Raw genomic sequence first — 14,140 nt, forward strand, 5'->3', positions numbered from 1 at the left:
CATTAACCAAACCACCCTGCAGTCCTGCTCGGCCTGCGGAGAATGACAAGAGCCAGCCATCACTCTCTCCCCACCACTCCTCCCCGGAGAGCCCTGCCCAGCGCCATCTTCAGCCCTCAAGCCCGGGTCCTGGGAGTGGGGAGGCGCTCCTGCGCATGGAATCCAGTCCCACAGTATCTGGAGGAGAGGGTGTTGCTTCCTAAACAGGCGGCCAGATCAGCTTTTTTCTTCACTGTCCTATCATGCTTGCTTGGCAGAACCTGCCTCCCACACAGGGGCAGCCGCCTCAGGGTGGGTGACTCAACCTCTCTTCCCGCCGGCTTCCTCACTGCCACGAAGCTGAGGTGTGCACAGGCTCTGCTGGGCTGCAGCTGCTGGGAGGAGAGGCCGAGGTGGCTGAGGCTCGGGCAGCCAGGTCCCGGTAAGCAGGGGACCTCAGGAAGCGGGGGTAGGAGTCCTTCTCCATCAGAGTGCGAGCCTTCCCCTGGGCCGCACTGAAGCACGTGGCCGTGGCAGCCTGTACGTTCACCCTGGTCAGCTCCCTGGTTTCGTGGTCTATGTTCACCTGTGGGAAGGAGGGCAGGCACGAGGGTGAGTGGGGCTGAGGCAGGGGGCCCAGCAGCCCCAGGGAGGGCTGACAGGCAGGTGGGGTGGTGGCAGGAGGCTGGGTCTGAACAAGGAACCTGGGGTCTCCTGAGCCGACTCTAACTGGCTTTTCCGCTCTGGGCCTGTCCCCACATCAGATCCAGTGTCTGCCCTCCAACCTCTCAGAATTATCAAGGCTATATAAGAATGTATACAAATACAAACCCTTTATACCCCTTCCTCTGTAAACAACCCTAGTTTGAGTCACCGTCGCCTGTCCTAGAACAGCGCCAGAGCCTGCTACCTGGTCTCTGTCCTGGCCCCCACAGTCTGTTCACCAGCCACTAGAGCCAGCCGTGTAAAACCCCAGTGTTCTGCCGCCGTCTTCCCAAGTCACTCAGAGGCCAGGGGAGGTGCACGCTGGGCCCACATCTGGCCATCTGCCACCTGTCTGACCCCCTCTCTCTCTCCCTGCTCCACACAGACCCCCTTGCTGGTTGGTGACCAGGACAGGCACTCTCTGGCTTTTGCACTTGGCATTTCCCATGTGAATGTGATTCCCTCCCTTAATTCTTTCATGCCTCTGTTCATGTCACCTTATTGGACAGTCTACCCCTCACCTTCCTTTATAAAATGGAAAGAGCTCCCTTTCTCTCTCCCACCCCCCAACTCTGGAACTGCCTCTTACCTCCTGCTTTCTTTTCAGCAGAGCATGTATCATTTGTTTAATCAGTTATTGTCATCTCTTCCCATCAGGATAGAGACTTTTTATTCCCTGATATGTCCCCAGTGACTATAACAGTGCCTTGCATGTAACTGCTGCTCAATCAATCTTGGTGGAATAATGTGGAACGAATCAAAGTGCTCAGAAAATAAAACACAGATGCAAAAGCAAGGCATTACTACCCTCTGTCCACAAGGGGGCGCCATGTTCTTTAGCAAAATCTGACCCCAGGCCTTCAGGCCTGAGAGGTTGAAAAGTTCACAGAACACAGACCAGCCAGCCAGAGAACTGAGCCAGGTTACACAAGGTCCCTATCATGACCTGCCTCCCCAGTGGTGTGTTTTGCGCCTCTAAAAAGGGCTTCATTTACAAAGCCCACAGCCCCTGCCAGCCCCATCAGGGAGTATGAGAGTGACAGCCTTGGGCTGGCACAGAGTCCGGCTTGCCTAGTGTCCACCCACAGAAGCCCAGTCACCCCATGCCAAATGAGGTCACTCTACTTGTGAACTCAGTCCTTTCCCTGCCGGACCCCCACCATCCCCAGTTCTCAGTGAGGAAGGGGAAGGCCAGGTATGGAGGCTCCACAGAACATGTCATGACCCTGACCTCTTTCGGGGCTTCACTGCGGATGAACTCTTCAAAGATCCTGTGAGCCTGGGAGGCCAGCTTGGTAGCTGACCGGAGCTTCTTGAACTCCTCACAGGCCAGCCAGAACTCCAGGTTCTCCTCGCTGAACTCCGTCTTCAGGAAAGTGTGGAAGGCAGCCACTCCATCTGAGGTTGGGGGACAGAGGAAGAGGCGGGTCAGACTGTGGGACAGTGGGGAATAAAAGAACCACAAACAGCAACTGTAGTTAATAGCTCTATTTTTAGGATGTAATTTTCTTGAACAAGGACCTGCCTTTGTATTCTGGAGAGAGGCTGGCACACTAGGAGATCATTATTATTATTACTACTACTATTATTTTGCCCAGACTTTCAGCAGCCCTCATGCTGACTGCAAAGCACATGAGTGCACACGTGCCATCCAGACAGACACAACAGGGAACAGGGTCCTACTCACTTTTACTGCTCAGCAGCAGGTCAAAGGACTCTCTCCACCCCAGCACATCTTCTGAGAAGTTTCTGCTAAATAACAACAAAAGAAAGAAAGAAACTCAACAAACTAAGGCATAACACAAGTCCTAGCCAGAACTCAGAACTCTGATGGAGGTTGCATAATTTACACAAACACAGCAAGAAGACTCACTAAGATCGCCAGGAAGGGGCACCAAAGTCTACCCTAGCATGTCCTAATTTCTCCTTATACTTTCCTTTTCATGACTTCTTTCCTAAATCTGACTCCTTCCCTCTAGGGTCCCTAGGCTGGCCAGCAGGACTTACCTATCTTTGCTTTGTTTGCTGTTCCACTCGAACTTGCCAACACTGCCAGTGTCGGAGCCCAGCTCTGATTTGTGAAGGAAGATTCCCAGCCGTGTCTTGAACTCTTTGGCTCTGAAAGACAAAGCGCCAGGGTATGAGGATTCTCCATTTGCCCAGCCAGGGAAGAGAGCTTTATAGGGTCCCAGGAAAGCTCAGGCTGGTGCCACTGCAATTCCAGCCTCAAGGGTCCCTGGGAACCCTGGGCTATTCCCAGGGTCTAAACGTTGCTTCTCTCATTCATTTCATGAACCCAGAACAATGAAGGCAGTGCTTGCGCTGTGCCTGGGTAGGTGTTACACCTTCTGGGTTTACAGCCCAGCGTATATGGGCTTTTTCCCACGCCAGTCACACTGATCTCTATCTTAGTGCCAGTTCATTAGCATTTCAGGCAGTTCAGCTCCCTCTGGACTTGTCAGGAATATTTCGGGAACTGTGTGGAAACTGATTTCCTGCCTTCATCCTCACCTTTTCCTCCCCAGCCACCAACCAGCTCCATTCCAGACTGGGAGCGGCTGAGTAGCTCTCTGGAAGGTGGGCACATCCTTCAAGGGGGACCAAAATACACCCCACTGCCTTCCCAGGGCCGGAGGAGGCCGTGCCCCTAGATCGGGACTGTAGAATGAAAACTAAGTGCTTAAGAAACTGGGGGAGCAGTTCTGCCTGGTGATGCCAGCGGGGTCTTTCTGCAGCCAGGTCTTCAGCAGGTCAGCCGAGAAGACCTGCCATTTGTCGGAGCAGAGGGAATGAGAGGAAGCAGCGGTCCCTCTACTTCTCTCTGCTTTTCCTTCTCCTGCTCTTGGCCCATCGCTTCTCTAAGACTCTTGAGGGCAGCATCTGAGAACGTGGAACCAGGCTACCTCTGCCTCTCCACTCGGGTCACTGTGTCCCCATGCCCCAAGAGTATAAGGGACCTGGACTTCTTTCCCCGAACTCACAAGCTCCGCGGGACAAGCTCCTCTTACCTCTCCAGACAAGTGGTGGGGAAGGTGGCCAGGGTCCGGCACATGGCTGCAGGTGCAGGGCAACACGTTGCGGGGAGGATGATGGCGGGCTTCGGCGGACACCGCGAGCGCGAGAAAGCAGAGGTCTGCAGCGACTGTGCCTTATACACGCGGGTTTAGTTTGTGCGACTACACGCGTATAACGGCCGCCACCGCGGTTTTTATTCTCTCGGAGGAGCGGGGCGGGGCCGCGCGCCGCCGACCAATGGGAGAGCGGGGCTGAGCCCGCGACGGTGGGGGCGGGACACGGGAGCCCCGCGGGGCGGGGATGCGACTGCAGGGCCCCTAGGGCCCCTACCCGCCCGCCGCTGGTCTCACGGGGCCCGTGGGGCGGCCCCCTCCCCCGGGCGGACGCCGGCGCTGGGAGGGAGAGGTGGCGGCGAGGCCTCACCGCGAGGAGACGCGCACACCCATTTAGTAGGAAAAACCCGTCGCCTCTAGTAAAAGCAGGAAACCAACTCAGCGGCGGCAGGATTGGCGTGGGGGGTGTTGGGTCGGAAGGCACCCAGGGCGCTGATCACAGTCTGAGCCTGAGCTGTTGGGTCCTTAAGGACAGGAGTACAGGGTGCAAGCCGGGCGCGGTAGCAGCACGATCACACTGGGAGCTACCACCTACCGTGCTCCTACGGGATGGCCGCTGGCTAAGTCAGTAAGCCCTTCACCGTTATCTCGTCGTCACTTACATTTTATAGAGAAGGGAACTGAGTCAGAAGTTAAAGAGACTTGTCCAAGATCGCAGATTGGAAATAGCAGACCAATAGCCCTGAGGGGGTGAAGGAACGACTTAATTAAGCATCTGCTTACGTGCCAGACACTTTTACTAAGACTCAGTTAAATAATTTCCTCAAAGTCACACAGTAAGTGGTGCGCCACAATTCAAATAAGAATTTACTATGCTTTTTCCACCCCCACCCCCTCAGAATGCCATCACCTCCTTAACTGCTGAGTTGATCCTGGGTTTAAGCATGTGCTTGCTTAGTGTCCTCATCTCTAGGGAAGGATAAAAATCACCCTGCCTTTCTCCTCGCCTTCCCAGAAAGGCATCACCAGCACCCCCACCCCCAGTTGCCCTCAGTTCCCTCCCTATTCCCAATGAACACAGGAGGGGACCACTGTTATGGGGCTGCTTGTGAAGTTAGAGTGTGGGGTCTAGAGCGGGATTCCTGGGCTTCAATTCACGGCTCCACCATTTACTGAGGGCAGACTTTGGGCAAGTTCCTTGACCTTTCCAGGCCTTGGCTTCCTCCTAAGGTGCAAACGTGATACACAATTTCACAGTGTTATTGTGAGAACTAAATCTCCATCAGTTAGTTCCTAGTCCTCTGGAAACAGTTCTGAGGCGCACTTGCTGGGGAGATTTCTCAGAAAGGGGAGGGAGGGAGGGAAGCAGGCTTGGGCAGAAGGAGGAGTCGAATGCCAGGCAGTTGCAACAGAGATGGAAGCTGGGAGGGCAACGTGCTCTGGAGGGCCCTTCAGAGTTGTCTCCCCACTAAAGCGAGGGGGCAGGTCTCTGTACCCCATATCGGTCATTCATTAAATGCAGTTGCCCCAAAAAGATGGCCTAATCTTAAACAAGGTAACTACCTCTGTCAAGGTAATTCCCAGGGACAGACTGTGCTGCGAGCCTGCAGCAGACAGCACTGGAGGACGGGGGTCTCAGTCCCACACAGGGGATCTGAGTGGCGCGCCACAGCACCTGCAAATCATGTAAGGTGCTTAGAACGGTACTCAACATGTGGTCAACACTCAAATGTTAGATCTTGGGTTTATATAATAGCAATACATGGATTGCTAGACAGTAGGAAAAAGTAGGGAGTTTTTGTGTCTCTTGGAAGTTAGGTTCTTATTTCATGAGGAGCATCAGAGTTGATGTTCCTCAGCAAGGCCTAGATGGGTCAGAAAAGAAGAGACAAGAAAAGGTTCCCCACCTGAGATTGCTGAGTGAGAAGGCCCAGAAAAGCTGGTCAGGGACAGAAAGGGAAAAACCACAGAAGGGGAAGAAGCTGAGGTGCTGCTAGAGGAAAAGAGGCCCAGATCAGAGCAATGTGTGGGATCATTCATCAAGGCAGATCTCCTTGTTAAGCCAGGGCCTGCAGAGGATGACACAGTTAGTCAAAACATAAGGCGCTCTGAAGAGCTGGTCGGCCCCTGCCTCTGCGGCCCAGCTTGTTAGTGGAGCTCGGGGGCAGCACCATCTCAGATGCCAGCATCCCACCCTCACCCTGTCTCTGGTTCTTCCGCTCTTGGAAGCCCAGGGCTGGACTGGTGTGGGGCAGAGAGATGGGCAAGGGTTGGGAGGGGCCATGGTGTGCAGCCAGGCATGGAAAGATGCCTTTGGAGATGTCTGGGTTTCTCAGCCCAGTCCTTCCCCCCCATGGTGATGCAGTCCTCCAGCCCCTCCCGGGAAGCTCTGCTAGAGTTTGGCAGCTGAGGAAAGGGTTGTTGTTTCACCTGCTCCTGCCCCAGTGCGCTTTTATTATGCAGTTGCCAGCTGGGGATGTGGGTGGGGTCTGGGACAGCTTTTTTTCATCATCAGTGAATGAGAGTTGACGGGAAGATTGAACCCCGCCTGTCTTGCCCTCAGGAGCACCATGTCTGCCAGGATGCGGCCACATGACAACAATAATAGTGCTTATGCAGAGAACCTCTTCAAACCGTCCTGTCCTTTCTGCATCCCTTGGAATAGGCCAGAGGAGCTTTTCCATTTCCATTTTGCAAACAATAAAACAGCCAGTGCCTCGGGCACCTGTAGGGAAGTGCACCAGAACTGGAAACAGCTGAAACCTGGGCCTGACACCCCGATTCCTCAGCGAGTGCTTTCTCCCATTTGACAAAGAAAAAGAGACAAAGGGGTGGATGGCGTGGCGCACAGACAGGCAAAGCCAATCCTAGAGCACAAAGCGCCTGCTCAAGATGAAGAGCCCTCCCCCAGTTCATGCTGCCTCCCGGTTGCCATGGTTACTGCTTCCATTTCCAGGCAGAAACTTTTTGAAGTTTATCCCAAATTCTCTTCCCAGCAGGTCCATATCTGCAATTTCAGTAATGACTCAACAGTTACTGTAAATCCAGCCAGTTGAGCTCACCTGTGAATTGAATGGACTGACAAAACCTGACCTCATTTTGGCCCAGTGCTCCCTCCCAGCTGCACTGTCTTTAATGGAGAGTGTGGGGACACAGCTCTGTGGCCTGGGTCATCGGGGTAAAGCTGAGGTCAGGGTTACATATCCCACCACTGCCCGGCCATACCACGTTCCATCTCCTTCAGCCGTGCACCCTCCATTGCCGCCTTTCCATCACAGCCGAGGTCTAGATGGGACTTCTATCTGTGCAAACGATTAGGAGAAATGAAAATGCTCTCTTGACTTTTCTGTTTTGGCACTGATAATCCCCACCATGGTCGGGATGTTCCGAATACAACCATCAATCTACCAATAAATATTTATTAAGGATGTATTATATTCCCAAGCCGATGAGGAAGTAACAGTTCTTAAGACTCTTCCCAGACTTTAATGACCTTGTATTTCCTCCTAGCAGAGGAAACAGAACTAACACAGGGGAGAGAGAGAGAGGGAGAGGTGAAAGGAAATGATGGCCCCGTGTTTCAGCAGATGCAGGAAAGCAAGAGATCAGAGGGTTGCCAGTGTTAAAAAAAAAGGAGGGAGTTCATAACATCTTCCTATGGCGACAGATAGTAAGTGCACTAGTGGGGTGAGGATTTAATAACGTGGGCAACTGTCGAACCACTGTGTTGTATACTTGAAACCAATATAAGATGGTATTTCAACTATCCTTCAATTAAAAAAGAAAAAGACAAGATTGGAGCCCGATGGAATAATGGCCAGAACCCTCGGGTGTGCAGGAGGGAGCAGGCCTCCTGGGGAGAAACAGCTAGGGAAGCCTGTGGTGGTTTAGGGACGCAGAAAGATTTAGGAATTCCTTATATGAGGCTCTCAGGCTTGTGGGATGCACAACTGAATGTCACTCTTTGGCTTAAAAGCATGAAAACAGCAGGGGCAGCACATATCTTGAGGCAGCTGGATGGGGAGAGCGCAATCACCAGCTGCAGGGGTGAAACAGTCTCTGGGAGCCACTGTCCTGCTGGGACATGACCGGAATTGGGGGCACCCTCCTCTCCTGGCAGGGCAAGCAGACCAAGTTCAGTCTAGGTGCAGGAAACAACTGTTTTTCCTGAGTCATCCTTCAGCCTGGGTACAGCCCGCTTCGGTGGCCGCTCTGTTCCTCTCTGGGTCCTCTCCTCTTCCCGCCCTCCTGTCTGGGAGTTCTGAGGGGATGAGAGTCTGGGAGGCCTGCTTCTCTCCACCCAGCCAGGCCAGTGGACCTCGCCTCCAGGGCAGGGTGGTCTCAGCTGCCTGGGGAGGAGGCTGAAACCCTTCAGCGGTACCACGGCTGGGGGGAGCGGGCTAGACCCCATGTATGTCACACAAGGCTCTGACGCCCTGGGCCTTCACCTCACACCCTAAAGCCCGGCCAAATGCAGCAGTTTGCAGATTACCAAGGATGCTATGCTGCCCTGCATCCCCAAACACCAGGTTCTCTTGGCCTGAGGATCCCTCCTCCTCCCTATACTACTCATCTTAAAAGATATTTTTCAATAAACTACTTTTATTTGCTATGGAGAAAACTTACATGTAATAAAGTGTACAGGTCTCAAGTGCCACTCAGTGAGTTCTGACCAATGTGTACACCGATGTGACCGATACCCAGTCAAGCTACAGAACACTTCCCTCACCCCAGAAACCCCTTCATCTCCTTCCCGCCATTCCCCAACCTGCCTCCCATCAGAGGCAACCACTAATCTTGAGTCCTGGAACCTCAGGCCTAGGATTGACTCTTCTGGAATTTTCTGCTCATTGTTGAGGCCCAGCTCACATGCTTTCTCATGTGTATGCCGTGTTCCTCCCTCGGCTGACCCAGACTCACAGAACCGATGTGCAGTCTGACCCTCTGTGAGTGCCTGAGGGTAGGGATCGCTGCCTCAGTCACCTTTCAACTTCAGCCCCTAGCGCCATGCCTGTGTGTACCTGCTCTATCAGTGTTGGCTGGCTGGCTGCTCTTTCAATGCAAATCCTTCAACGCAAATCCTAAAAGGGAACGTGTATTGAACGTACGCTCTGTGCCAAGCTCGGTTGTGTTTGATTTCTCTGAATTATCTTTCAGTCCTGGCCATTACCCCCATAAGATGGGCACTGCCTTTTCCTCATTTTTTCATTTGAATAAACTGTGGCAGAGACTGGTTAAGTAACTTAACTAAGGTCACACAGCTGGTAAGCAGTCAAGCTGGATTTTGATGGCAGATTTTGATCAGAACCTGTGTTCCTAAGCATACAGCTTGCCAGCTTTTGGTGTAGCATTTTCTAAAGTTAGGAATTTACTCACTTTGAGGAGAAGGAAGCGTAAGCTTGGGAAATCATGGCAGAATGCTACAACTCACCTTTCTGTCTGCTGTTATTCTCTTTCTTTGTATATTTCCCCAATACCTTCTCTCATGCCATAGCTCTCCTGCCATTCCCCTCTTCCCCTTTCTGTCTTTGCCCTTAGCTGTGTGTCATCACTGGCTCTGGACTTTTCTGCCTCCTCGTCTCTTGTGTATACAGTTTCCCAGTATGGCTGTGGAGAGCCCCTTTCTCTGCTAAAGTCCCTCCATTAACATCTGGGCTTTCATGTATCTTTGCAGGAAAACTCAAGAGTGCAGCTTCCCAGCTGTGCATCTCCATCCCTCTTTGCTCATGAAGTACTCTGGTTCCCTTGGGGCTGCTCCCAAGGGAGGCCAATCTTCAGCTCCCAAAGTCTACGGGACGTTTTGGGCCCTGGAGACTTTGTCCTTGGCCTCATCCCCCTGGAGTCTCACTGTTTCTGGTGTTTGCGCTTTTTAGGTTCTTGAAGGCTGGCTGCAGCCCTTCACCGGCCCTGCCCTCTGTTCTGTGGTCTGACGCGCCCATGTGGACTTGCCTGTCTGGCAGTGATGGGCTGCTTTAGCCCATGCCCTGGCCTCGGGCTCCTGAACTTTCCCTGACTGCCAGTGCCCTGCGTCCTCCCCGCAGAGTGCCTGTCCTCAGCCTCCCCCACGCTGGTCCCCACTCCCACCTCCATCACTAGCAAATGCGCCTGCCGTTGCATCGATAAAGTCCCTAAATTACCAACTAAATCAATGGCCATAAATGAACCCCATCGCAGACTCATACTGCCAATTCCCAAATAGAATTGCCTCAGAACCCTGGGTTTCTATATGTCTTCCTCTTTCTCACCCTCACCCCATCCCCTTTATCACTTTTGTCACAAATGTCTGAGAGCATTTCACTTCCACTCAGTGAGACTTAGAAATGAAGTCTGTCAAAACCTCAGTTTTCCTTGCTTCATAATTTTCCACGGCCCTGAAAAGTCACTTAGAATGAAAGATGGGAGGGGAAAGGTGAAGCCTGGAGGGCAATGTTCACAGCTGCTGTTCCCTGCTCCTTTCCAGGCTGAGGAGTGAGCACTTTGGGATTCCAGAACTGGAAGGTCAGGCAGGTACTGGATGCTGAACTGTGCCTCTCTCCAGGCAGGAAACAAGCCCTGGGGGAGTCTAATCAATGCCACCCCCTCCCTGGGGAGCAGAGGCAGAATTCTGATGACTCTCCCCCTCTACCATGTTCTCCAACCAGGACAGCCAGCAGTGCTGACATGTGACATGTGGGTGAGGGGAGGGCACGCTGCCCTCTGGGAAGACTCTGCAGATAGCCCGATTGTTGTGCAAGGGGGAACACCGACACAGAAGAGTGGAGAGGAAGCACTGTTTTGCTCTCAAATTGAGTGTATGTGTGCGGAAGGCAGGGAACTCAAAGACCCTCACAGAGGGAACTGCAGCAAGTAGCATTTAAGTCACAGCCCACCACCCTCATTTCTCAGGGAACCTCGGCCCATCAGACTGTCCCTGGTCCCAGAGACGCTCCGTGTACTCTCCTCTGCTGGAAGGCCACCTTTGAGAGGTGGGGACTCTCTCGGGCAGGTCTACAATGGCCTCAGGGAGGCCTCAAACTCCGAATCTTGAGGCTGCACCCGGTGTCTGGCACAGGACGGGTGCTCACTAAACAGTAGATGAGGACTGCAGGAACTCATCCCATTGCAGACACGGTGCGCGTCTCCAGAGAGTCACTGCCGCACTAGCCTCCCCAGGGTCTTTGGGGTTACAAACATTCTTGGCTGAACTACAACCAGACTGTTTGCTGGAAATGGTCACAGACGGGCTGGATGATGCAGTGCAACTTACTCTGCACCTCCTGCACGTGCCCCGCCGTGGCTTGTGGAGTCCCCCCGTGCAAGCAAACTGACCCAAAGTCAAAGGGAAGGAAGGGTCTGCTGGTCATCAGTGGTTCCAGCTCGAGTGGGACAGGGCGCAAAACACGCACAGAACCCAAGCTACCTTGTCCTACCACTAGGTAAAGGGAGCCCCCAGCACACCTCATCCCCTTTGCCCCCTGTCGTAGGTATTCCAGAGAGGCATGTGCTAGGCAAAAGCTGTGGTCCACACTGGAGCTCTGCGTTTGATGGGAGGAACAGATTTCAGCTGGTGGCAGCTGCCTAACACCTGACCCTGCTCTGGACCCTGTCTAGGAGGAAGAGAAACTGCCACTGGGGGGCCTGCCGTGACCCAACACTGAGCTCAGTGCCCTGCAGACACCAGCAAGGACAGGGAACTGCGCAGCCAGGGCTAAGTAACCTACCCACTGTGACACTCCCAGTGAACGGCAGTGCCAGGATTGGAAACCAGTTCTGCTAGCAGGTCCAACCCAGGGCTACTCAGCACCCCATCCTCATGCCCCTGAGTAGCTCTCCCACTGCACTCTGGCTGCCACTTCAGGCCATTTCTCCACACTGCCCTAGTTAGGGATTTCTAGGTGCTTGCAGAGGCCACAGATGAGACATAAGGGCTGCTGGAATATCAAGCCTGTCATGTGAACATCACATGCACGTGCAGATATCTTAGCTTGCAGCTACGGGAGTAACTTTTGCCACCTCCTGGGAGTCAGGGACCTGCCCTCCCTGCAGCCCTGTCCCCTTCCTTTCCACGGACCCCCACCTAGAGACAGTGGGGGTGGGGAGGACAGATGCAGGGTCTCAGAGGAAAGGTGGGTTTCTAAGACAGCAGGGAAGGCTTGACAAAGCAGCAGTGCTAGCTGTGAGCACCCCAACTTGTAAGGAAACGTGCTTCTCACACTGTCCCCGCAACACCTGAGCAGAGGGAGAAACGTGGTCTGATGTGTGAGCAGCTGGAGGCTGGGGCTGGCGGAGTTGTGGGGAGGGAGGAGGGAAAGGGGAACGATGGGAACAGGTGGTCCTTTCACAAGCTCCCAGGCCATCAGCCCTGACACAGCAGCTGTCCTAGAAACAGGCCCAGGTGGACAGAAGGAAGAGCACAGCAGGGGGGGTGTGATGTTTTGCAGAGAAAGAAATGAGCTCTTCTAATGGGCACCACGCATCTGAGCACGGGGGACACGAGGCGAGCTATGTGACTGAGCCAGGGCGAGCCACTCCCTCCCCACCAGCTGTCTAGCTGTTTTGCTCCCAGCGTGGCCACAGGGCAGCCTGCTGAATCTGAATCCTCAGGCCCTCTGAACCCCCGTGCTTCCTGAACACTGGCTGCGGTGATGGCAGTGACAGTCACTAACGTTAGTGAGCACTTTCTGTGCTCTATGATGACTTCTCATCTCATTTCATCCTCACACATCTCTGGAGAAGGTAGTCTTACTGTTGCCGTGTCACAGATGGCGAAACTAAGGCATGGAGAGGTTAGTGAAGGAGGGGACAGAGGGCAGAGCCATGATTTGATGCTGGGTCCCTGCAGTTAGCCACTCACTCTGCAGGCTGCCCTGTGCCCCCTCCAGAGTGGCAGGAAGTTGTTCCCTGCCCTGGGCTCCAAAACACTCGCATCTCTAGCTCTGGAGGATTTTAGAGATGAAGGTTTACCTTCTCTAACAGTTCAACCTGGTCTCCATGTCTTGGAAGGAGGTGGAGGGAGCACAGGAAAAGGAACTTCAGCTTCCGTAGCGCAGTTTGGAGAGCACAGCCCTGTTGTCCAGCAGCTTGTGACCCCGGGGCCATACTTGTAATCTAGAACACCTTCCACTCTGAGAACAGTACTTCTGCTCATCTGGCAACTGCCAAGTGCTAGCCTGGAGTTTGGAATATCCCACTTAGGAGCCCATTTAACACTCCCTGCAAACCTGTGGGCATGAAGGGGTTGGCTGGCCGCACTCTGACTCACCTCGCACCTCTGTGGCTGCTCCTCTTGTCTTCAATCTGTATGTCTGTCTATTTGATACAGGTGCTGCCCAGGCCTGTGGCCTTGACTCACCTCTCTTCTCAGACTATAGCCTCTACTGGAGTAAGTTACTGCTTCAACCACTGTCAGTATGCTGATGACCCCAGAACTTATCTCCATGGCCCCTGCTAGAGTTCAAGGCCTGAATTTCCACCTGCACATTAGTTGTCTTCATATTTAACTTACCCAATGCTAATTCAGTTTCATGTGCACACCACCACATGTGACTAGGTTAATGACATTTATCAATAGCAGTAAAGCATCCATTCAGTTGCTTTTGAAGGAAGTCTTACCATCAATGATCTCTTATATCCATCCCTCCTAATGCCAGCCAGTCTCCAAGTCCTATCTAATCTGATCTCTGGAATCTCCTCCCCCCACCTACTTTGATACCATCTTCACAACCATCGTCCCCACCATTTCATATCCTAACCCATCTTCTCCATCCTACCCATCCCACATATTCTGCTGCCAGATCAAGATAAATCAGAGCCTAACATCTCCCTCTTTCAAAACCTCCAGTATCTCCCATGGGTTCTTACTGAAACTCCTTATCAGGACATTCCACTTCCTCTACAGTCTGGTTCCAACCATTTGCTCCATACCTCTTCTACCTGCTTCCCACCCCCTTCGGCTTAGCCAACAACCTTTCCCCCAAATACACCATGTTTCCCCCAAATACACTCATTTGCTTTTGCATGCATTGAATGCATTATCTGGAATGACATTCCTCTTCTGTCTGATAACTCCTATTATCTGACAAGAACCAACTCAAAATGCATGTCTCCAAATCTTGTAGAAGATGCATGTTGAAATGTTTAGGAATGGATGTCATGATATCTCTCACTTACTTTCAAATGATTCAGTTATATGCCTACATAAAAGTGTATATATCTATGTATCTGTATCTACCTATCTGTACTTCAAGAGAATGAAAGATAATACGGCAAATGCTAACAATGGCTGAATCAAGGTGGTGGTTGTAATCATCTTTCAGCTCTTTGTATGCTTGAAAATTTTCACATTTAATAGTTAGGGGGGAAGGTCACTTTATCTGTGATCATTTCCTCATTGCTCCTGACAAAGTGAA

At 52.7% G+C, this 14,140-nt stretch overlaps 2 protein-coding genes across 3 annotated transcripts in view; one reads left to right on the forward strand and one right to left on the reverse strand.

Annotated features, from left to right (window-relative positions):
• Window positions 1-285: 285 nt before the first annotated feature.
• On the reverse strand, window positions 286-3,871 carry RGS16 (regulator of G protein signaling 16). Of its 2 annotated transcripts, none has more exons than XM_017648624.3 (5): window positions 3,693-3,871; window positions 2,692-2,802; window positions 2,372-2,433; window positions 1,916-2,082; window positions 286-565 (listed from the first exon to the last, which is right to left on the reverse strand). In XM_017648624.3, the coding sequence occupies exons 1-5, from the start codon at window positions 3,734-3,736 to the stop codon at window positions 326-328; spliced, it is 624 nt and encodes a 207-aa protein (XP_017504113.1). In that variant the 5' UTR covers window positions 3,737-3,871; the 3' UTR covers window positions 286-325. The 2 variants fall into 2 exon arrangements, with proteins under 2 accessions (XP_017504113.1, XP_017504105.1); XM_017648616.3 differs by having other exon boundaries at window positions 2,372-2,436.
• Window positions 3,872-4,077: 206 nt separating this feature from the next.
• Window positions 4,078-14,140, forward strand: part of DHX9 (DExH-box helicase 9) — a 260,921-nt gene continuing 250,858 nt past the window's right edge. Inside the window, exon 1 of the mRNA XM_073216869.1 lies at window positions 4,078-4,088. The gene's annotated coding sequence lies outside the window, so the exon portion shown is untranslated. The remainder of the gene's footprint in view (window positions 4,089-14,140) is intronic.

This window comes from Manis javanica, chromosome 11, assembly GCF_040802235.1.
Source record: "Manis javanica isolate MJ-LG chromosome 11, MJ_LKY, whole genome shotgun sequence".
Lineage (NCBI taxonomy): Eukaryota > Metazoa > Chordata > Mammalia > Pholidota > Manidae > Manis > Manis javanica.

Bases quoted from the DNA above. Each gene is read 5' to 3' on its own strand.
- RGS16 (XM_017648616.3), bottom strand. From the start codon at position 3,736: ATGTGCCGGACCCTGGCCACCTTCCCCACCACTTGTCTGGAGAG. The intron at 2,083-2,371 runs GTGAGTAGGACC...CCCCAACCTCAG, and splicing joins CCTGCTGCTGAGCAGTAAAA to ATGGAGTGGCTGCCTTCCAC. The intron at 566-1,915 runs GTCAGGGTCATG...TCCTTCCCACAG, and splicing joins GCAGTGAAGCCCCGAAAGAG to GTGAACATAGACCACGAAAC.